Source organism: Camarhynchus parvulus, chromosome 12, assembly GCF_901933205.1.
Source record: "Camarhynchus parvulus chromosome 12, STF_HiC, whole genome shotgun sequence".
In the NCBI taxonomy this organism is placed as follows: domain Eukaryota; kingdom Metazoa; phylum Chordata; class Aves; order Passeriformes; family Thraupidae; genus Camarhynchus; species Camarhynchus parvulus.
Window position 1 is genome coordinate 3,096,409 of NC_044582.1, and position 23,481 is coordinate 3,119,889.

The 23,481-nt window shown below is 37.9% G+C and overlaps 2 protein-coding genes across 6 annotated transcripts in view; one reads left to right on the forward strand and one right to left on the reverse strand.

Annotated features, from left to right (window-relative positions):
• CENPP (centromere protein P) overlaps positions 1-23,481 on the forward strand; it is a 121,311-nt gene that overhangs the window by 47,897 nt on the left and 49,933 nt on the right. The gene's annotated exons all lie outside the window — the stretch shown is intronic.
• ASPN (asporin) lies at positions 5,012-20,913 on the reverse strand. The gene is made up of 8 exons (XM_030956904.1): positions 20,611-20,913; positions 15,100-15,370; positions 13,593-13,705; positions 11,073-11,286; positions 10,585-10,695; positions 8,101-8,194; positions 6,842-6,980; positions 5,012-6,249 (listed from the first exon to the last, which is right to left on the reverse strand). Exons 2-8 carry the CDS (start codon positions 15,344-15,346, stop codon positions 6,052-6,054), a joined length of 1,116 nt encoding a protein of 371 aa, XP_030812764.1. The 5' UTR covers positions 15,347-15,370; positions 20,611-20,913; the 3' UTR covers positions 5,012-6,051.

The following is a 23,481-nucleotide window of genomic DNA, read 5'->3' on the forward strand; positions in this document are numbered from 1 at the left end:
GGTTTTGTTTATTTCGTACATAACCTTGTCTTCCATCTCACATGATTCACTGAGTATGGAGGGTAAATCTTGCATTTATCTTAGCAGATAATTTAGACCGTGGTATGTGATACGTGGCATTTGGAATTCAAGTCAGATTTTCATTTACTCCAGAACTTTTCCATATGTTTCCTATTAGCAGCTTTGTTCTCAAATCTCTGGTTTCCCCAGAAAGGAGGGAAAAAGTCCCAACACAAGCCCAAGAAGCAATGTTAAACTCTAAACATAGAGAATGAGGGAAAAAAAAGAGCCTTCAGAACACAATTTCATTATTTTTAGTTTAGTACTGCTTTTTTATCATGCTGCTGTTAAATTCTGATCAAAGTGAAATGAAAATATTAATGTTTGTTTTGTCTGTTGCGGTGTACTATAGTTTTTCTGGATAAATAGTGCAATATTTTAACTGGCAATTGAATGAATATGGAATGAGTATCTTCAAGAGATAACAGCAGTTTCTTTTTAGGACATGGGTAAATGATTTTTCAGATTACATTAAATTATTCTAAAGTTGCTTAACAGTGAAGTCATATCTGATTTTCTATGCACAACCTGGTTTGGGTAGCTGAGATATTTTGCTCCTTTAGCAAACAGATGTGAAGGGTTAAAAATTGCACTTCTTAGTTTATATTTTTCAACTGCTCTGGTCTGAGTCATTTCACTCACTTTTGGGAAATGCAGGTGCAGGAATTCCTAATGGGATACTCATGAAGCATTCTGGAAATTTCCATTATGTTTAAAACAGCCAAACTTTCCCTTCTTGATTTTTTTAAGGAAAAGAACCTTTTATCTTTGTCACTTATTTCACTCAGTATCTTTTAATCCTTATTACCAATTATAACCAATTTTGACATAGGATAGGGAGAAATATTTATGTGCTTGTTATTAACTTGTGCAAAATAGCAGCTGGGCAGAGAAAAGTGCTCCAGAGAGGTCCTTCAGCTGGGAAGGGACAGTTCCAAATCCTGCTTAGGAGCAGATGGAAGGCAGGAGAGGACAGAGCTGTGAGTGACCCCTTGGCACAGGGCTGCCTTGGGCAGCACAGAGGTGCTGTGATGTGAGCTGGGGAGCAGCTGCAGGGACCTGAGCCTGGCACCACTCAAATCCATAGGAATCCAGACTTCTGGAGCTTCTTAGCTCTTGGAATGATAACTTAGTGACAGCAACGCTGGGAATGAAGAATTGTTTTTATCCCTTTAAAGCAGCCCAGGATACTGGGAGTGTGAAAAATGCCAATCGTTTGTTTTTAAAATTTTAAAAGTTTAATAGTAATAAAATGGTTATAAAAATAGTAATACAATTAGAGGAATAATAATTTGGACAAATTGAATTAGGACAATATGAGACAATAGAGACAAAGAGTTATGGACATCTGGGTACCTTTTTCTGGGAAGCAGGAGCCCAAAAAAGGACCCACCTTAACAGAGGATTAACCCTTAAAAACAGTAACTTGTTGCGTATTCATACACTTAATACATGATGCATAAATTCCATTCTAACACAGGATTCTGTCTGGTCTATGCCAACTTCTTCCTTTTAATCCTAACAGTGCCCTTGAGGCAGGAAGAAGTTCATTTCTTCTGATAATGGGGCAATAATTTTCTTTTTCTCTGAAAGATTTCGGTGTCCTGGGGCTGCTGTCTGCTGCAAGTGCCTCATTCCTTTTTTAAAGAAATCCCACTAACATAGTTCTTATTTTAACTACAAAATTTACCTCTTAACTACAAGACTACGTTTATCATATTATTAAAATGTTAATACAGCACTACTAATCAATACATCAAAATACATATGGTAAATATCTGCATAGAGCCATACAATATGCACTTTTCACAGGGAGCCATCCTTCCACAAGGACACATTGCTGGCTCGTGTTCAGTTTGTCCACCAGGACCCACACATCCTTTCTTGCAAAGCTGCTTTCCAGGTCAGCCATCAGCCACCAGTGCATGGGGTTATCCCTCAGCAGGGACAAGATTTTGGGCTTTCCTAAGCTGAACTGCATGAGCTCCTGCTGGCCATTTCTCCAGCAGCATAACCCCAGAGAGTCACTTATCAGTCACCAGTGACCTTGTGAGGGTGATGTGCCCTGTCAGCCAGATGGATAATGGAGCTGGGAGCAGAGCTGGAGCCAGCACTCAGCCCTGGGCTGCGCTGGCACTTCTGACCTCCAGCTGGAATTCACCACCTGCCTCTCTGTGCTCAGTGCTTCCAGCCCATTTTCAGGCCACCTCACTGCCTGCTCATCCAGCCCAAACTTCACCGTGCTTTAGGAATTTGCAACTCTTTGTTCTTAAGGTCGGGCAGTGAGATCCAAAAGCTGTGCTCCTTCTCTGTCCATCCGTCCTCTTCTCCTTCCTGACACTTCTAGCCAGCTTGTCTAATACACTGAATTCCTGCAGGCTTCATCCTGGGCAGAGCAGGATGATACTATTAATACTGGAAAAAGGAAATAAAATAAACACTTCTTCACCTTCTTTAACTCGGTCTAACAGGAGGAGAAAGCACCTAGATCACAGAAAAAAAAAGGTGTTTTATTGAAGGTATGTTTTGATTTACATTGTGTATATTTGTCACAGCTGATGATGGAAGTTGAAATAATGATTTAGTAATATCTTATATTCTTTAAACTTTTTGTATCTTATTAAGCTTGCTGCTCTTTGTCTACTAATTCTGCAATATTCTATGTATTGCAGTGTTTGAAGTGCTGCATGAAGTAGGTTAATATTGGGAAAAGGGATGGAGAGAAGACTTGGAAAAATGAGACTATGTAATCATCCCTTGGTAATTTAATAGTGTAGAGTAGGGTTTAGCAGCTCTCAAATAGCACTTCGGTACTCAAACAGGCCCCTCTGCTTAATCAGTGTTTGTGACATTTACTGGGCTCTTCCAGTGCTCCAACAGTCTTTGTCATTTATTCTTCAGAATGATTTTTCCTTCTATTTCTAGCAGCAGGCTGCCACCCTCTGGTGAAATTTCTTAACTGTTGTGTAGGGACCTGGCAGATTTTCAGAACAGAGAAGCCCTTTAAAGTTTGAAAATCTTAGATGGAATAAATATTATTTTTTTTGTTAGACAAATATAGATACTTGTACAAGGAATAAGTAATGAGAAGGATTTATATCAAGTTTCTCTTTCTCCCTTTCCTTTTCCAATAACATTTGTAGAGAATGTAAAGGTGGAATTGATTTCTTGACAGATTTTCTTCCCTACTGCCAATACTGAAATGCCTTGCTCTGTGGGAAGATCACTGAACACCAGGGTGTTATCAATCAGTTAATTACTATTCTGTTAATTACATTTTTGTCCATGTTCAGAAACCATTGCCAAAACAGTGTAAAGTGCATTTTATATCATAATGTTTGTGTGCCACTGGCACATCCACCTGTCTGTGTTAAACCATGCCAAAGATGTAAAGTGTGGAAGTTATTAATTATTATTACCACAAATGCCAGCTGAAGAATGGTATTTGAAAATAGTGGAGGGTCGTTGAGCATCAGTTTTTTTCCTCTTAAGTGACAGGCATCCTATCAATTGAGGTGATCTAGGAAATTACTGCTTTTCTCTAAAAATAAAATCTACAGGAAATTGTTAAAATGTACAATTTGATAATTCCCTGCTGTAATGCAAAATTCTCAGTGTATTTTTAGTCACAGATGAAGTTCTTTTAAACTTCTAAGCTGGCTGAATTTGCCTGGAGGATAGTGCAAACCTAAGCAGTTGATAAAATCATTTGGAGATTATTTATTAAGAGTGAGAGTAGAGGTAGTTTCTTCAAAAGTAGTGCTGCAGTTTCTTCTGTGAATGTTCTATGCATCCATGGGTGCTGACTGGAGAAAGAGTTTCTCAGTCTTGGATGTACAGCCAGAGGAAAGAGTGAGAAGGCAAGAGAGTTTTTTTTAAGGCTCTGGAAGGATAAGATCAAGACCATATGGTTTTCTGCCTCTTTGGACTTGACTATATTTTTTCAAAGCTTTCCCATTATTGTAGGAGTTCAGTAGCAGACTTAAAAATTTGGTAAAGTTCTTACACAAATATGTGTATGGAATTCATAGGCTTAGAGAGCACAAGGATGCAGTTCCTGTTGTCCATTGCATTAACCCCAATTAGATAAGGAATTGTTTGCATTCTCTGTGTTTCCTTTTAAACCTTACCAGTGAATTAGTGTAGAAAAATGTACTACACAACATTGTGAGTTTGTTCTTTCAGTTAAGCTACAGAACTGGAATCAGTGTTGACATTGCTGAAATGATGTAACTAGTACAGCAGGATATAAAGCAGTGATTCATAAAAATGTAATTATTTTTTTCTGTTATCTGTTTATTTACTAACATTGCATGGGGTTATGAGTTGTTTATGGTACTCTAAGGCAGGGGAGTCTGTCCTTAAGGGAATGTAGGTATTTCCTAGGAAATGCACTCCTTAGAAACATCTCCAGAAGCCAGGAATAGAAAGATGCTTAGTCAACAGCAGATTTCAGGTTTTGTGTTCTGTTTAGTCTTTTGTTTTTATTCTGCTTTGAAGTGAGTTACAGAATTTCTATTTGCAAATATTGTTCTTCAGTAAAAGCCTCCCCTGGTCTGCTCTGCCTCCTCTCTTCATATAGTTTGTGTCTCATGAGCAGAGTGATGCTAACAAAATATTAATTACCAGGAGACCAAGCAGATGAAAAGAATTCAGATATTAGATCTGATGCTGATTGTGTAGTGGATTTAGGAGGGTGGTAGGAAGGCTGAGAGATTGGGAATTAATTGAGTTCTTTGTAGTATTTTCTTCTACAAGTCTGTGCCATTTCCCAAATCTTGGATTTTGAACTTTGTGCAAACCAGCAGTGATAAATGACCTGTAAGCTCTGTAGATTTGGAAAAAGGAGCACTAGAGGAAGTGTCTAGAGAAGAGTCACAAAGGTGCTTGCTTATAATCTCAGAATATTTTTACGTGAGGAACTGTGTAATAAAGTAAACACATGCAGGTATTCTGTAAGTTTATTTAATTTATTTTGAATCCCAATAAGAAATATACATGAAATAGATATCTAAAATATCCATTTTATACAGTACTGTCAGTATTGAGAGTTCTGGGTGCTGCCCTGCACAGGAAGGCAGGGCAGGCGAGTTCCAGCTGCTTGGTTTTGGCAATTGTAAGGGACTTCCATTAAGGAGGGATCCTTAACCCGTGTGATGTCAAAATATAAAGAGGAAAAGAATAAAATGAAAAACACGATTACAGTTGTTATAGATAAAAGAAAAATGTTTGTGCTGGCCTAAAGGGAGTTTAATAGTCATTCCTATTAAGCTTGAAGCATATCATAAATCTTGAATCCTACTTTTAATGTTCAGACTGCATCCAATTGTATCAATAGCAAAACATTGAAGGACATTTTCTTCTTAAAGTTGAAAAGAAAAATTGCCAACAGCTTTTAAAGACTTTTCATCTGTTCTTGACATGAAACTTGTCTTTATCTCACTTAAAAGATTGTAAGAATATATTCTAGCTTAGAGCCAACTACCTGACAATATTGTAGTTTTTTATCACATCTTTGCTCATTATCAAAAATGGCACAAGGAATTGCCCTTGAAGTCTGGTAATTTTTGGTTTTGCAACTTTTCTTACAGCACTTTCTGGGAGAGAACCTAGGTCTCTGTTTCCTAACTGTGGAAAAAGTCACTTCCACATGATTTTTACGATTTGAAAGAAAGAATATGTCCAAACCATGTGATTTAAGGAAGGCATTTAACATCTATAATAGGAAACATCAAATACAGTTTCCAGTTCCACTTCTGAGAGTCCTTCTGTAAGCTATAAAGACTTTTGTTTAAATTATTCAAATGTAGGTTGAACATTGTCAAATACTACAACGGATCCTACTTAACATATTGTTTCTAATTAATTACCTCTGAAATAGCAAATACTTTGTAAACGGTTAAATAGCATAAAATCAGCATTTTCCTGCAAATTTCAAGTATTGTAAAACTGATTTGGACAAGTTGCTTTTTGAAACCACCAACTTGGGTCTCACTTGAGGAAGTTGCCAAGTTGGACACTGTTCCTGGCTAAAATGCAGCGGAAGGTGGAAGGCTGCACCTCCCAGTACTTGACGGGGTTGTTGAAGAGGCTGATGCCACTGTACAGAGCTTTCTTCTTCCTCCGTCCTGTTGGACAGAAATCGTTCACTCCCAGCTTGGCAATGTGGTTGGAATGGAGGAAAACCACCTGCAGCAGTAGGAGCAGAAAAATACAGGAGTTGAATGAAAATGGGGAAAGTATTCCTTAGCATGTAGGTTTGCTAAAACATCAGTTCCATGCAGACCTTGAGAGTTACAAGACCTTAACACTTGTATTAAATCTTTAAAAAAAAGTCCTCCTCCTGCCCCAGTCTCTCCCACAAAGAAAAGTCATATGGCATTTTCTGTGTTTTTAGAATAACTGGACTCTATTCTTACAGAATTTGGTTCTAAATTACAATTTTATATTCTCTTGTAGTAAAAATTATAATGATGTAGTAAAAACTATAATTCTTCATTATAATTAATATAATAGTATTATATTCTTATTTCTGGAAACATTTTTTGAGTGTAGCAGTTTCTTGTCCTTTTTTTTCCTTTCCTAGGAATTGTTCCTGCATTTTGATTTTGTTTATTTCTTTAATAAGCTTTTGTGATTTCAGGCTCTCCCAGTAGGAGAGTCATGGCAAAATATATGTGTCAGTTAATTCTGCTTTTTGGTTGTGACCTAATCAGTGTGACAGTGGGAAAGTCAGACAACTCAGAACTCCCAGGGATGTTTGATAAGTTTGGTGTATGACCTGCAGATATTTCAGTTCAGGTAATCCAGGAGGAACCTTCTTCAGCTTGTTTTTTTCCAGGTGGATTTCGCGTATACTTGGGATGTTGGCAAAACTTCCATTTTCCACTTCTTTGATTTTATTATTGCCAAGGCCTAGCCTAGAAATAGTACAAGGAACATTTAATTAAAGACTAATTGAGATTCACAACAGCATTGAAGAGCTTTTTTTTTCTAAGATTGAAATACACAAGAGTAAACACAGGGGGAGAAAAGAACTGGAAGGTGAAAGGTGAAATCTTACCTTTGATAGGAAAAAATCACCATTGACCTAACGTAATTTAAACTCCACTTAAAGATTGGCTTACAGCAGTTATCAGTTATCTGATGTAAGCAATTGTTCAGTTTTGCATGCAGTTTTTGTAATTATAGTGGCAAGTATTTCAATTATAAACATCAAGCTGCTTGTGAGTTTAATCATATCATTGTACCAAGTAGTACAGCAGCAAAGTGTAGTCACTGTAGTAAGTTCCAATAAATAGCCAAATAGCAAGTCTTGTCTAGAAAGGTGTTTTCAATGTATAGCTTATTTTTAAAATATAAAGGTTTTTTACTAAGCAGGACTACCTTCTTTCCTATTTCCAGATTTTCCTTCTATTTTTTGCTCTAAGGCTTCAGCCTGCTTTGCTCAGAAGGTGATTCAGAAGCTGGAGCCTCAGGTCATTCAGAATTGTTCTTTCTGCCCATCCTGCCAGCCCCTTTTTCTCCATTCTTTCCTGATTGCTTCAGAAACTGAATTAGGTATTTAAAGGCAGTTCAGTAATTTCTGTTACCAAATCCAGTCCTGCTCAGCCATATTTTCAGAGTTCTTAACTGAACTTTACAGAGAAAACTTCCTTCTCTCCTATTTCAGTGATACATTCCTCAGAAACACAGATTTTGCTTTAAACCTCATTGCATTTGAAAGCTGTTGTTTCCTTCAACAACTGCTGTATTTACAAGAATAAATTGTTAAGAATTAGAAGAACTTAGGATAGTTATATTTTGTTCTTATTCTACTTTTCTGTTGCAGACTGTTGGCAAAACATGTAATAACAAGACTAATTTGGGGCTTTGGGGGTGTGTTTGGGTTTTGAAGTTGGGTCTTATTTAGAGCAATTCTTAATAAAACTGCTATAATTTTTATTCTTTTGTCTCTCATTATCAAGAGAAGTATCAAATATCAGATCTTGTTGGGCATGGCATTTTAACAAATAAAGGGATTCAGCCTGGGAATTTTACCTTTGTAGGTCTTTGTACCGGTTAAAATCCTCAACTTCAATTCCTGTGATCTTATTGTCATCTAAGTGAAGCTCCAGAAGACTGGAGGGCAAACCTGATGAAAAAAATGCACAGTGTGAAAAAAACAAGTCAACTTATTTTTTGTTGGAACATTTGGTATTGCATATAATGGAGTATATGTAATTATATTTTTATATATATATATCTAATGATGTGTCTATGTAATATATATAATATATATAATATATATTACATATATACAACATATATATTACATATCTATATAAAAATTATATATAATGTAATTATATTACATATAATTACATATAAGTATGTTAATGAAGAAAATCCACCAATATAATTTGGTTTAAATAATGACTTTTAAAAAAATTAAGCTGTGGAAAAACATGCTAATTAAGAGATATAAGAGTTCCAAAATTTGGTAATTTTTCTGGCTTTATAACAGCTCTCATGGTTACATTGTCAATGATGATCCTGTGCTTTGTGCATTTATCTCAGTCTGTAGTCAAAGCCTGTGGAACCAGGGACAGTTTTTTGAAGATCTGTAATTTTTTTCTACGTGATGTAGCAGTTGTGCTGTCACAGCTGCTAGGATGTGACTGGAAGGAAAGGTTTTGGAGTACTCTAAGCAGAATTGTGCTATTTGATAGCGCTTTCCCATGCCAGAATATTTTCTCTCGCGTTTCCAAAAATACCAAATCCAGACTGGTGAACGGACCAGGAGGTGGCGAATCTTTCCACAACATCCTCTTAGCGAGGGCAAGGGCAGCTCATCGCAGCCTGGATTTGTTTGCTGGTGCTGGGCTCAGTTCCCCGAGCCTCTGTGGGGATGGCACCGCGCGGCTCCCGCTGCCCTCGGGGGCTGCCGGAGCGCCGCTCCCGGCTCTGCGGGGATGGGGCTGCTCCCAGCCTGCCTTTATCCTTTATTCCTTTATCCTTTATTCCTTTATTCCATTTGCAATACACGAGCGCTGCTCCCGGCTCTGCAGGGATGGGGCTGCTCCCAGCCTGCCCTTATTCTCCTTGCAATAAAGTTTATTTGTTTGGGCTCTGCTCCAGTTTGCGTTCCAGCCCGCAGTTCCGGGTGCCTGAGTGACAATATCCAGAGGGAAGGCCACCCACCTGTCCACTGCACATTTTTAGTACCTTTTATAAGCTACGTTTTTTTAAACCTTTGTGCCATTGTAGCATTTGCAGAGAGAAGCGTCTGCAAACTCAGCTTGTGTTTGTGGTGAAGGAGTTCACCAAGAAATCATGTTTGGTTTGGTTTGTTTATGTATCTGACACCACATTTTGGATCTCATGCTGTGTGTCTTTATAGGAGATTTCTCTATAACAAAGGCAAAATTGGAATCATTTTTTGTTGGCATTTCTTTGTGCTAAGTGACAGGAGCTGATACTACATTGTTTTAGTTTGGGGTATGGGGTTTTTTTTCTGTTAGGCAGACAGGCTTTCAGATTTTAAAGTTATGTGAACAGTTGGGGTAAGTTGGTTTTGATTATGGTTGAGGTTTTTTAGTGTTCTCTTCTTCTTCTCTCCTGTATATCTATATGTACACATGTATATATGCATACAAGAAGAGATTAATAAGAAACAAGGTTTTTATCTGAATGATTAGAAATAAATACAGGAGCCAACATGGTTTCCCTGGGAGTTAGAGCATAGAACACAGTGTTTTGCTTTGTTTCCTTCCTTGTTCTCTTAGCTGGTAGTTTTGAGTGGCTGAAAATCATGAGAGTTTGGTTCAGTACCATACTGACCTGCAGAAAAAGCAGGTGGAGTGTTGTACTGAACTCCTTTATGCTACATTTGTGTGTGGAGGTCAGTGATTTGTCAAATTAGTGTTTTAATTTATTTTTACCTGCAAATTACAAGGTTGGAGTTTTTTTGTATGAAAAAGTGATTTGATTTTGTATTATGTTATGGTGAATTTAATTAAATATTAAAATTAAGTTTTACTTACCAAAACTACATTGAACATTGTATTTGAGGTGCAGTGTGACGTGAAATATTAAAAATTAAATTTAGACATTTTGGGGTTACATTTTAAATCCATAAAGGAATTTTGCATCCCTTATATCCCTGATCAAACATCAGGGAGTTTATCCTTTCTCTGTGAGGATTTTTGAGAGGCTGACATGTGAAAGATGTGAAGTGACATCAAATTAGGAATTTCTTTGTATTGCTTCTCCTGAGGCAAGTGTCTGGACATTCTGTGAGAGGAGTGGATGTGCTGACAGGAAGGAGGTGGCAGAGGGTGTGCACTGTGTTTGTGCTGTTTGTGCATGAACTCTTCTGGGATGGGGAATTGGATATAAAGTTCAAAAAGAAAAGGTAGGAGGTGGTCTGGTAGTAATGAGAATAGCAAACAATTTATGAATTTAATAATCTTTCAGATGCTAAAGCATTTTATTAAGGAGTGTGCTTGTATAAGTAAATTAGAAAAGGGAAAGCAGACCTACCTTTAGGAATTGAAGTTAACTTGGCCTCTGCAATTCGTATGTGGTAGATATTCACCCCTTCAAAAGCCCCTGGCTCTATTCCATCATTGTTAAGAGGATTTGCACTCATTTCTGCCCAAGAAGGAAAAAGAAAAGCATTTATGGCATAGGAATTTTGTGTAGGTTAGACTAAGTTATGAAGAGCTGATTTAAATTTATTTCTGATTTCTGATATTCCAAGCACTCATTAATGTTTAGCTTTGATTGTGTGTTCTGAGGAGTGTCACAGCTCTCAGGGAATTTGGGCTGTGTTACTTGGCTTGCAGGGTTATCCAAAACTTGACCTTTGCAGCAACTTCACATAGAAACTAAATTGTGGAGGGTATTCCCACAGCATGGATATCTCTTTAAGAGGAAACTGTGCCTTGGGGAAATGTTTGAATGGAAATGATGTATAATATGTTCCGTCTTTGGTAAAGACATTTTCTGTTCTCCTTAATCAGGCTTACCTAAAACATGTAGAGACTTCATTCCTTTAAATACATCCTTGGGGATTTTCTTAACCTTATTAGCATGAATTCTGAGCTCTGCCAGAGTTCTGGGCAGATTTGTTGGAATCTCTGTCAGTTGGTTGTGGGACAAATACAGTCGTCGGAGCCTCTTTGTTGGTTGAAAGGCTTTGGGATGGATCTTGTATATTTTATTGTTGTTCAAAGCCAGTGCCTATGAGAGATGCAAAGAGCAATTAGAAAGCTTTCTTTATCCAGGACTGTTATGACTATGACTTTGAAGTCATGGATTTAATATGTAATTCAGCAATTAAGCATTTAAACTATTTTATTTTTCCATCCTACCAAACTTCAGCACTTTGTAGATGCTTTGGGCATTTCAATTGATTATGAAAAACAAAGAAGAACCTGCAAGCTGGAGCATTAACCTGAAGGTAGAGCTGCCAAGGTACCAGTGGATCATGAGAACTGGCAAAACAATATGTTTGTATTCAGATATTTAGTGGGATTGTATGGGGGTTATATACCTCATTGCTGTTGTTCCTTAATGCAGACAGATTCTCAAAACTCAGAATCTCATCTTTTATTTTAATATAATGCTGCAAAGTGAAAGTGAAGTTTTTAATCTGAGTTTCTTAGATGTTAGAATCTTTATATGACACATGAATTTATGTTTTATTTGGCTTTTCCAGCTCCTGTGAACTTCAGTCTCTCTCTTCTGTACAGTACATGAGTCTTTTGGGGGCAGCTTCTTCCTCATTACTATGTGTTATCAGAGAGCTTGTAATAATTTACTACAGACAGCAAAATACACACTATCTGGAATGATTTTGCATGTCAAATCACATCTCTGCATTTCCATACTTAAGCTATTCATTTCTGTTCCTTTTTTATTTCTTGGAGTCATCTCTCCTTAGGAATTGTGCAGGGGGAAAAAGTAGAGCAAACAAGATTTCTTTTTTCCCAGAAAAAAATGAGGTTAGCTCAAGGAAATAAACAGGAAATGCTCCTTCCTAATCCAAGTTGCCATCTGTGCCTTTGCTAAGCAGACTCCAGGACTGAGCCAAGTTGTACAAAGTAAACTTTGCTCTCAGTGAAAATGTTGTTCAGCTTTGCCACAAATGAACCGAGGAGAAAAAGCAAAGCAGCTTGGTGTGCTCAGCTATCACATAATTAAGTGGTGACTCTGGTCTTTAATGTGATTGCTGATGGATTCCAGTGGCTTTCTCAGTCATTGGAGATAAGAGACTCTTAGATCTTTTACACAGAATATAAACCACAGTTTGTGCAGTTACCTTTTGCTTGCTGCTAAGACCATTCTGCATCCAGACACAAGACAATAGGAAATGCTGCATTGCCAACTCTGAATTTCTACTGTTCCTGTTTCTTCTGTCCTGTCCTAGGCCATAATAATTAAGAAGCTCATTCATAAACACTTAGATCTCGTAAATTTTCAGCTCTTGCTCAGAAGCCAAATATAACTGAAAGGATTTGTTTTATGGAATCACAGAATGATGTTGGATTGGGAGGGACCTTAAATCCATCCAGTGCCATGGCAGGGACACCTTCCACTATCCCAGGTGGCTCCAAGCTCCATCCAGCCTGGCCTTGGACACTTCCAGGGATCCAGGGGCAGCTACAGCTCTGGGCACCCTGTGCCAGGGCCTGCCCACCCTCACAGGGGAGAATTTCTTCCTAATGTGTTAGGGATGGTCCTTATGTTAGTTTGTGTCTCGTGTCTTTCTAAGGGAGAATAGAATGCAATTAATTTGCTATCAGTTATGGAACAGATTTGTGTTTTAGAGAGAAATTTTTTTAATGGTCTGTATTTGTTAGTGGAACTAGATCTGGATACTGGATCTATGGTGACATCCAATAGAAACAAATATTCTAAACCAGAATTAATCTACTTCCCAGCCCTCTGGGACTCTCATTTCCTTTCATCATAAAAAGGGATTATTGCATACTGTAAACATCTAGATTTATCAGTTGCCAGGGATATTTGTTTCAAAGCCTGTCACCACATGTACAATTGAGCATGGTAACAAATTAGGAGTAAAGCCCCTGACTTTTCCAGTAATTCAGTGTTTCTCTGTTTTCTGTTCAGGTCAGCTGGATTTGTAGCATTTGTTTCAGTGCTGTATGTGTTAGCTGTATGTTCTGTTCTTTTGAAAATACCCTCAGAAACTGTGGTTAAATTCTTTCTGCTATTTTCCATCTAAGCAGATAAAAAGGAGCACTTGCCTTGCAGCCTTTAAGATGTCGGGAATGTTTCTGTGCATGCTAAGAACTGAAAAATCCTGAGAATCTTTTTGGTTAGATCTATTTTCTGGGTATCGTGGAAAGTAGTTCCTACAACTCAAAGGTATTTGCTTCTTACTATGTGGAAGCTCTCAAATATGCAGGCATTAGACTTTTTTATCTGTATTATTGGAGAAGGGAATAACATTTATATTTTTGAAGTATCTAAATATTTCACATTGCTAACTAACTGGGAAACATGGGAAATAGCAAGCTTACATAAAGTGATGTGAGTCCTTGGAGATCATTCTCCTTGACCTCTTTGATTTTGTTGTTTTGAAGATCAATCATCCGAGTATCTGGTGGGATGTTGTGAGGAATTGATGTCAAACCTACATAAGTATGTGACATAAACAGAAACATTATGTGCTGTACTTAAGTCCAAAGAAATTAACTGCCAAACATCAAAACACAATAAGATTGTTAATTAATATGGTGGGGAAGAAAATATGAACAGCCATAAAGCAAAGGGTAGAAGGGAATTTTTGATAGTGGGAAAAACTAATGATGTAAGAATGTACCACAAACGTGAACACAGTTTTGGGAGGAATTGCTTCTGCCCCTGACCATGAAAGCTCAATGGGAACTGCTCACTGTGGACTCTGCATCTGTGAAATAATCCTCAGAGCATGGGTTGACTTACAAGGGCAACGGTTTAGTCCCTGGAGAAAGGATCCCTCAGGAATCTGGGGCAGTGGTTCCCTGTTGAGGAGCAGGGCTGTGGATTCAGGGGTCTCTGTTTAGTGCTCCTTTGGACCTCTGCTCTGCTCTGCCCTGTCCACGGCACTGGGACAGCTGCTGAGGGTTCATTCAGGTCATGGCAGGGCTGAGAAACCTGTTCTTGGTGTGGGCAGAGGAGGGTCTCCACTGCCAGCACTTCAGTACCAGTACCAGAAGTCATTAAGACAAATCAGTACCAGAAGTCATTAACAAAACTCATTAAAAGTACCATAGGTCATTAACATAAATCAGTACCAGTAGCATTATTCCCACATCCCAGTTTGCTGGTCAGTTACAAACCCACTGCAGGTCAGGCCATCTGAGATCCTGAATCAGCAGAAAAGACTCAACAGGGACAGTTATTCTCTTTTGAGTGGAAATGCTTATGCATGAAATGCTAAATGCTGTCCAATTTATTAACAATTATTCTATAATTAATAGATTGCAGTTATCTATAGCTGAAGTCTATTAATGTGGGATTTTTCTTTGTGTGAACTCATGTAAAGTGGTTTGAAATCTGTAGACCAGATACATTAACCACAGTTTGCCGCTGTCAGCAAAAGTTTCTGATTCCTTAATAATAACAACACATTTTTAAAACCCCAGCAATTTATGTATGGAGACTGTTTCTAAGACATGAGGAGTCTAGGATGAAGTTCAGGAAGGTGGCAGAGCTGTGATGAGAACAAATGTCATTGTCACTGTGCTATGCTGGGAGCACAGTCCTTTGGTTGCCTTGAATGATAGGAAAGCTTCAGTGAGCACTAATTGAAATTGGCACAATTAATAATGAATTCACTTTTAGGGACTGGGATGTACCTGCAGCACTGGCAGGAGCACATTTGCCTTTGGCTAGATGGTTACCAGGGATACTCACTTTGGTGGAAGTTCAGCTGAGGGAATACTTTGCATCCCATTTATGTGCCCGCATAATAATTTATCCTTTAAAAGACAAATCCTCCAAAGGAGGATCCAGTGGAGAACAGACACACAAATTCATTCTTACCTAGGTCAGAGCAATGGACAACTCTCACATAACACTGGCATCCAAAGGGGCATGTTGGGAACAGATCAAAAGGAATCAGTGGTAGAATGGGTTCAGTGGTTGGAAATAGAGAATTGTCGTCATCGTCATCATCGTCATCGTCTTCCATATCTTGGAGCATCATATTCTTCAGTGTAAAGTATGAAGGACCAGTGAGAGATTTGGCAGAGCACAAAGCCAAGAAGAGAAGGAGCGTGTATTCTTTCATATCTTCTTAATCAGGATAACCAGTCTTGGAAAGTGAACAAACAAACAAACAACCAAACATCAGAATAAGTGAATAGGGAACAGCAAATGAAGTTGTTGAATTGTTTACTTCACTCACTGCCACACCATCTAGTCCTGAAAAAGAACCCATTGTGAATATTGAGGTTTAATTAGTATAAGGAGGATATAAAAATAATCTTTTAAATATAAATTAATACTATAACATTACACATAATATTAACTCAAATTCATTAGGCGTTAATATAATATCAAAGTATTTTAGTTTTATTTACGAATAATATCATCATTTGCTTCAAGCTTTGAAGTGGAATTTTTGTAGTAAACTTTACCTGAACTTGGAATATGATTTATTTTATTTATTCTCAATGAAAAAATATTTTTAGTGGGTTACCTTGGCATATGTGCATTGCTCATAAAATTGGGAAGTACTTGATTAGCTGTGCATAAAATGCACTCAGTGGGATACTTCCTAAACACTCAGTATTCCACTCCTAAACTCTTTAATTAAACTCTTTCTAGTCTAATCTGAAGTTTTCAGTTCTGAGCTTTTCCCATGTTCCAGTCATTTGTTTGTTACTTTGATAGAAGTTCACCTCTGCATGCAAACGCATCTCACAGAGCTGTAGAATCCCAGAACACTTTGGTTTGGAAGGGACCTTAAAGATGATCTCCTTCCACCCCCTGCCATGGCAGGGACCCCTTGCACTGTCCCAGGTGCCCCCAGCCCTGTCCAGCCTGGCCTTGGGCACTGCCAGGGATCCAGGGGCAGCCACAGCTGCTCTGGGCACCCTGTGCCAGGACCCGCCCACCCTCGCTGGGAAGGATTTCTTCCCAATATCCAGTCTAAACCTATTCCCTGCCAATGTGAAGCCATTCCCTTTGTCCTGTCACTCCAGGCTCTTGTAAAAAGTCTCCCTCTGTCTTTCTTGTTGGCTCCTTTAGGCACTGTAAGGCCACAATTCAGTCACCCCAAAACTTCTCTTTTCTAGACTGAACAAACCCAATTCTCTTTTGACTTCTGTTTGAGGAGGGCTCTTTTCTCTGAGAATGACTTGCCTGTTAGAAATCCATGTCAGTGGAAATCAGTGACATAATTTGCATCCAGAAGAAAAGCTATCTGGTAGTTTTGTGTGTGAATTTTTCAACCTAGGTTGGGACTTTTCTGTTTGTTGGGTTTATTTTTTTTCCTTGCTCTTACAGAACAAGGGGGAGAGCATAATGGAGATAGTAAGAATTGCCACAGATGCAACAAACTCTGAGAAAATGCTGTAGATTCAGCCCTCAGCTTGATGTTGTTTCCCTTCAAATCCCAATTCCAGAAGTCATTTGGAAGCGAAAAATGCGCTCCACAAACCAAGAGGGGCTGCAGGAAATTTTATTGTGCATGTCCTGTTTATAAAAATGTTTCTATTTAGACTATTATAGGCCTCTTTAAGGAAATACTAAAAGGGTGTTAATTCTTGTTTGATCACCTAATGAAATGCTTGCTGATCTGTTTGGAGATGAAAAATGCCTTTATGCAGGCATTTTGTCATTGGTCCTCCACTGCAGGAAAAGGAGTGCTCTGCTTTGTACCAGGGTTTGACTTGGCTTATTCAAAATGAGGTTTTGTTTATAGCACTTTTTTCTGTGCAGAGTCATTTTGATGTTTATTGGAGGGGGCTCATAACAGCATTAAACACAAATATCCTGCATACCTTGCTGCTCCTGTATCTGTGTCTGTTTCAGGGAGTTTAAAAAGAAAGCTAACAGTATTCAGATAACATCAAAAGAATGGGGGACTTCTTTCCCCCAAATATATGCCTGAAATGAGAATCACAAAGTACTTTGTGTCTTGTAGGTAAACAACATCTAGCTAAATTTAGTATTTCCCATAGTATTTCAGTTGCATGCCCATTCAGGTAGTGCATGTACTTTTACTGATGTAACAAGATGACCTTCACATGTATTTTTCCCATATATTTTCCTTTGTATTCAAAATAATGTTCTCTCGCAGTGCTCCTAGAAATAATTTTGTGGTTGTTCTTGCAATCCCTTACGATGTCTTTCCTTGAAAGACTCTTTGAATATAAACAGTGCTGGGAAGAAGATGTGGAACCTCTTTGGTTTTTTGGAGAGAATTGTTATCATCTCTGGCTCTGCACCTTTACAATATTTGGTCTTTTCTGTCTTCCATTTCAGCTTCAGAAAAAGGCCAAAATCTTCACTACTTTAGTCATACCGTCAGTTAGGAGATGAGGAGTTGGAAGCCTCTCAAACTTCCAAGTTCTCCTTGATCTTGGAGAAGTGATTTAATGGCTGGGCTGCCACACATGAGCTCTCAGGCTCTCTGTTCTTCCCTGGCAGTTTAGGTCCCAAGTGCCAAAATTCCCTGTGGTCTATCAGGGATGAGACACCATTTCCATATGCAGGATATCAAGTGTGATGATGTATTGGGACATGGACTTTCCAAGTCCCTGCTGACTTCAATTTCTGAGAGGCACTGGCTGTGTAGTTTTACGGGATCTAAAAGATAAACTTGCATGTATGTTCCTAAAATGTTCTTTTGGATCTGGTGCTGGGAAGTTCTCTTATGAAACAATCTAAAAATCTGCTCCCACACTTGCATCTGTAGCAAATGGATTGCATATTTCCTTCCACAAAGCCAAAAATTAGGCTTTCAAAGTATTGAAAGATTGAGGCAGCGATTGGAGTAATGGCCAATTTGAACTCTTGAAAAACATGTGTTGCTCACAAAGCTCTAGAAAAGTAGTGTTGAAATGTGTCACTGGTGATACATCTCTGTTCTGTGAGTTAAGTCTCTTGAAAACAAGTCCCTTTATGTAAGGAAACCTGAGTTGTGGGGTTTTTTTATTTTAAAGAAAAAAGTCCTTGCTTCATCTTCGCATCTTGCCTTTAAGAAATCGTTGTTGGCTTTGTAGTTAGGAATGATCATCAAGCTTGACTCCAGGTTTGCAGAGGCCAAAGAAATGCCAAGGAATGGATCCTAAAGAACTGAGTTTTTTGAAGGTGTGGGAATGGTTCTTCCCCGCCTGAGGTTTTGAGTTTCCTAGTAAATAGTTGCTGATATGACTCTGTAAAAATGCTCTGACTCTGCAGTGCTTCTCAGAGAACTTATACAAACTTTCTGCATGCTTAAACTTCAAGAATAAGAGAATTAAAAGAAAGCCTAAAATCTGAGATCCTAGTGATCTTTCTGAAAATACTGTCATGAAGATTTTATGAAACACTGTTTCAGAGGGTATAGGTACAACTGTGCTAGTGGTCCCCTTGAGTGGGACCAAGTGGCAGCCACTTGAGCCTGACTGTGCTCCCGGGTGCTCCCTGCCAGCTCTCTGGTACCAGCTCTTCCTTCAGGCTGTTCACTGAGCTGGTTGAACTCACCACACCAGCTCAAAACTAATGTGAACAACAAAAAACTCCATCATGTTCTTTTCAAGTGAAGAAACTGAGTCAGTTTGGAGTATCAGAACCAGCAGAAAAGAATGGGTGGAACAGCCTGGTTGACAGGGCTGGAACATTAAATGGAAAGAGAAGGAAGGAGGAGCAATGGGGGAGCCATTCCTGACATATTCAAGCTGTTAGGCAGACTCAGTGCTCTGTTAAATAATTCCTGAGCAGCTGGTTGTCACTTGGACAAAGCATGGCTTTGTCCATTCTTCTTTTAACAGACAGAACATTGAGAATGAGTTTGACAAAGACTGTGGTGAATTCAAGCTCCATTGTACCTTCTTTATGTCAATCCTCCTTATCCTTGAGCACAAAAAGCTTTTGAGCACCTTCTCCCTGGAACATGAGCTACCCCAAGGTGAGGTGACTGAAAGTGGAGAGTGCACTTCACATGGAGAGATGCTCTAAGGTGCTTTCCTGAGGTGTGTAACTGTCCAAAAATCACTGCACTGGTTGTTTGGGACACACTTATCCTCACTAATGTTGTCATCTATTGCCAAACTACACATGGAACACAGGCACTTTTTATACTATTAGTTATAATTTATAAATCATTAAATACAGGTGATGTCACAGTGTAATTTAAGGTGATTAAAAGCCTTAAGATTTTATGTGGAAAATTCCCATATTTCTGTGACGTGAAAATTCTGAACATGAGTTATGGGAAGAAAATCCCTTTCAGTGAGAACAGAAGTTGTGTTGTTAGCGTGGGAAGAGGGCATAAAGAGACCCAACAACAAATAACTCTGGATTGCTTGGCAGCTGCAAACCAGTCCAGCAATGTGGACTTTGCTGTCTTATCAGTTATGATACTAAAGGAGTTAATACATGAAGTTTTTAAATCTTAAAAAGACTCTAAATTATATTTAGAAATCACTCCTGTTATCGAGGTACAGAGATAAATTTCCCATGGCATTATTTCTGAAAAGGAAATGTTTAAATGACCCAGTGGTGGTCTTTGCAGAGGCAAAGAAAAGTCCCTGTGTTCGTTAATAACACAAATCATTGCTCTGTGCACAGATTTTGTCCAAAGAAAGGCAAGACCATAACTGTTTTGAAATCTATATTTAAAAATAGTTCTGGTTCTATTAGTCACTGTCCCAATCCAGAAATAAAAGGAGTTTATGTTTAACTCTTTATCTACTCCATTGATTTACTTTAAGTGCTGAAGAAAAACAGGAGGAAGGTTTTTTGTTAGTAAGATTACTGTAGAAATGTCTGTTGACAGAAATAGTCCAATATTGAAGTTGACCAGTAATAATTAAGAGGATGTTTACAAAATAAGTTGTGTTTACAGAGTATTTACTTTTTATGGAGAGCTGCTTGACTCTTGTTACTGAATGATCTATGAGGATTTTTAGGTTGTAGTTCATCTACAGTTCATTCTTTCCTGGGTTGTTTTTAATTACTTTGCTGATATGTACTTAAAAACCCCCACCAACTTGAATACCAAATTACAGAAGGTTAACACTGAGTGGTTACTGTAAGAGTTGCTGTTATTGTAGAGTAGATTTTCATAGATGGTTATAACTGAGAAAAAGTGTTATGGTCAACTGTAACATTTTTCTGACAAGTCTTTGAAAGTTAAATAATTCACTATAGCTCTATTTATTTTTCAGCGCACATGTAGTAAATACAGAAATATTTCAGCTGCAAGTAAATTTTCAAATGTTCCATTTAAAAAGTGGTATTTCTAATTCTAAATTATCTGATATTACTAATCTGCTCATAGTGACTGACAACCTTAACTCTTTGCTGCTGTTTATATAGAATAGGTATTCAAACTGGACATACCTTGCAGGTTTGGAAGTTCTTCCAGAAGCACTGGGATAATCCACCTAAGGTCCTTATGTCCAGTTATTTCATATTACCAAAAATAGGGAAAAAGGAAGCTAGAGTGAGTTCTGTGAAATGCAAAGCATATAGAAAGAAAAAGTCCACTTCCAAGCTTCTTGATACTTCTGGCACCGTGGGTGATACCAGAGTAAAGTGCTGCTTCAGATTAGCCCATCTTAGTACTGAGGAATGATATTGAGGCGACTTGTTACCACTCATATGTTTTTCATCACTGCCTGTATTAGAGCCAAAACTTCTGGCTTAACTCTAGACGTCTAGTGGAAGACTTTGTAAAACCTGTAGTTTAATAATAGTTGACATCAGGCCATTGGAAGTACAGTGAGGTCCATTTCAGGTCATTCCTGCTGTGGAATCCCACTTATTTATGATTTCAGTAGCCATTATTCTTTTTAAAGTGTGACTTGAATAAAGCTATAAAACTTCAGCCAGTGGCAGTGTAAACCAGTAGCCTGCAGTGACCTGCAGGCTGCCAAACCTTTCTAAAGTTAGAAAATTAGGACTTTATTGTATAGCTGTGTATAAATTTTAGCTCTGCTCTGAGGAGGCAGCAATCTGGCTGGGGACAAGGGTTCAAGAATGTAAACTGTAGATCAGATTTTTATCAATATATCTAATTCTGTCTCCTGTGTGTGGGAAATGAAGCATATCTAGTAATGAACACCGAGACAATATTTGCAGTATTCTGTGATTGAAGTTGAGGGTTTAAAATCAAGTCTTTGAGAATGTGCCCTGTTACAAAGTTTGTGCTGACAAGCACATCACAATATTTAGAAATTGGGTTATTCTTTGTTTATCTTTCATAGGCCTCTGTTTATGTAAACTTCAAAAATGTTTAATTAATGGAGTTTACCTAAAGCAAGTTTCATAGTCAGGGAAGCACTTTGTGTCTTTAAATTTCCAGTACATTATACCCAGTTCTGTGCACATCTGACTTCATCTGTTTCTTTAATTAGCTGCTTTCTATGTTAAAAGTCTGGTCTTGCTTTGGAAAAAAAAAAAAAAGCCTGGAAATTTTACTTGGGATTTTTTTTTATTATACATGTAATGTGCTGTTTGCAAAATGCCTGTATGTTGCATAATAGCTATTTTGTCTGCTGTTACTTTCTTAAAGAAAAAAAAGATTCTATGCCAAAACTTAAAACTTTAGTGCTGTGATATCAACCAAGACAAGACTTGTGTTACCTGCAGCAGCACTGCTTTTGATGTGTTCCAGTTTCAGTAGCACAGATGGATCATGATAAAGTGTCTCCCTATCACTTTTCCCAAGGAATAAAATTACAATTTCAAAAGCAATCACGTTCCCACAGAAAAATCTGAAGGATGATCTTAAGCTTTTTTGAAATCTCAAATTGCATATATCTGCATTCTCTTGCCTGCTTGTAGAAACCAAAGCTTCCTAAGCAAACACTCCCCTGTGTTTTCAATAGTTTGGTTTGGATAAGTTTACTTGAGGAAATTAGTATTAAATTGCTGTTTTTAAAAACCCTCCAACATTTTCTTGGCTGTTCAATAGAAGAGAGCAGGGCCTGAGGGTTGTGATATAAATGTACTGGTTTCTTTTTTCACTTCATTCAGTAGCAAAGTACTGAATCAGCAGTTTCAGCTCACCCTGGTTTTGCAGCAAACTATTTTTGAGGTTTAGTAACATCTCAATTTTGGATGAATACTCAGGGGTTTTATTATTATTTTCTCTTTTTAGTTGCTTCTTGTGGTAGGAACACATTCCTCTGTGTATAAGTTTGTCCTAGCCAATTACATAATGAAGGTGACACACAAAGTGGTAGTATCTGGAAAAAAAATAACAATCTTACCTTAAAGTGGATTATCCATCAATTTTGTCCAGTATATAGTATTAGTAGGGCAGAAATTATTATAGCTCACATGCTGTTCTTGTAATGCAACTGTTTAACATCTCAAGACATGGATCAGGTATTTTGGTGTGGATATAATTGCAATCTAGGATAAAATGCCCAAAAATCACCTTCTCAGGTCTCTTGACTACTCCGTTCTCAACTTCAGATGTTACTCTTGACAACAGTACTTAAAACTTAACCAGTGGTTCTCAATCCACTTTATGAGCCTGTTCATTTAAACATTTGCAGCACATTTTCAATGTCTCAGGTTTTTAATGCATGTTGTTGGGGGCTTAATGAAGAGAGATACTTAAAATAGTAGTCTGGGGGATTTTCTTTGCAAGCAAATGTTGGTATGTTTTCCAAAGAAAGATTATGTGTTTAAATAACAGATTATATAAGGTCAGACTATTTGCTCAGAACTTTTCAGCGATTTTTGTTTCCACCAATGAGACAATTGGTTGAAAATTAGAATTCTGTCTTGCCTTAAAATACTTATGTAACGTTTATGAGTAATGGGGATTGATTTTTGAGCAAATAATAGAAGTATATCCAACACATATGTGGTTCAGAATGCTGTCTCACGATAGTGAAATATGCAGATGAAAAAGAATTTGGATGGTGTTTTCTATTTGAAATTATCTCATCAGTGATACAAACTGCTACCTTTCATTTCTTTTTGAAAATGACTGTATTTTGTATTACTTGATATGTCTGAGAGAGCAAACATGTGCTGCCATATGTGGTTAATGCTTCCATTGCAATCTCGTTTTAAGCCAGTCCTGTATACATTTGTTATTCTAAAGCAAACTAAGTACTTTTTCATTTTCTAGCACTGTTTATAAATGTGGTTTACATAATGTGATGAATCTAACATCAACTGCACAAAGCTGCCTTGGAGCCTGCCCATCACATTTTAATAACATGACATATTCATTTCGTGCTCACAACCGCT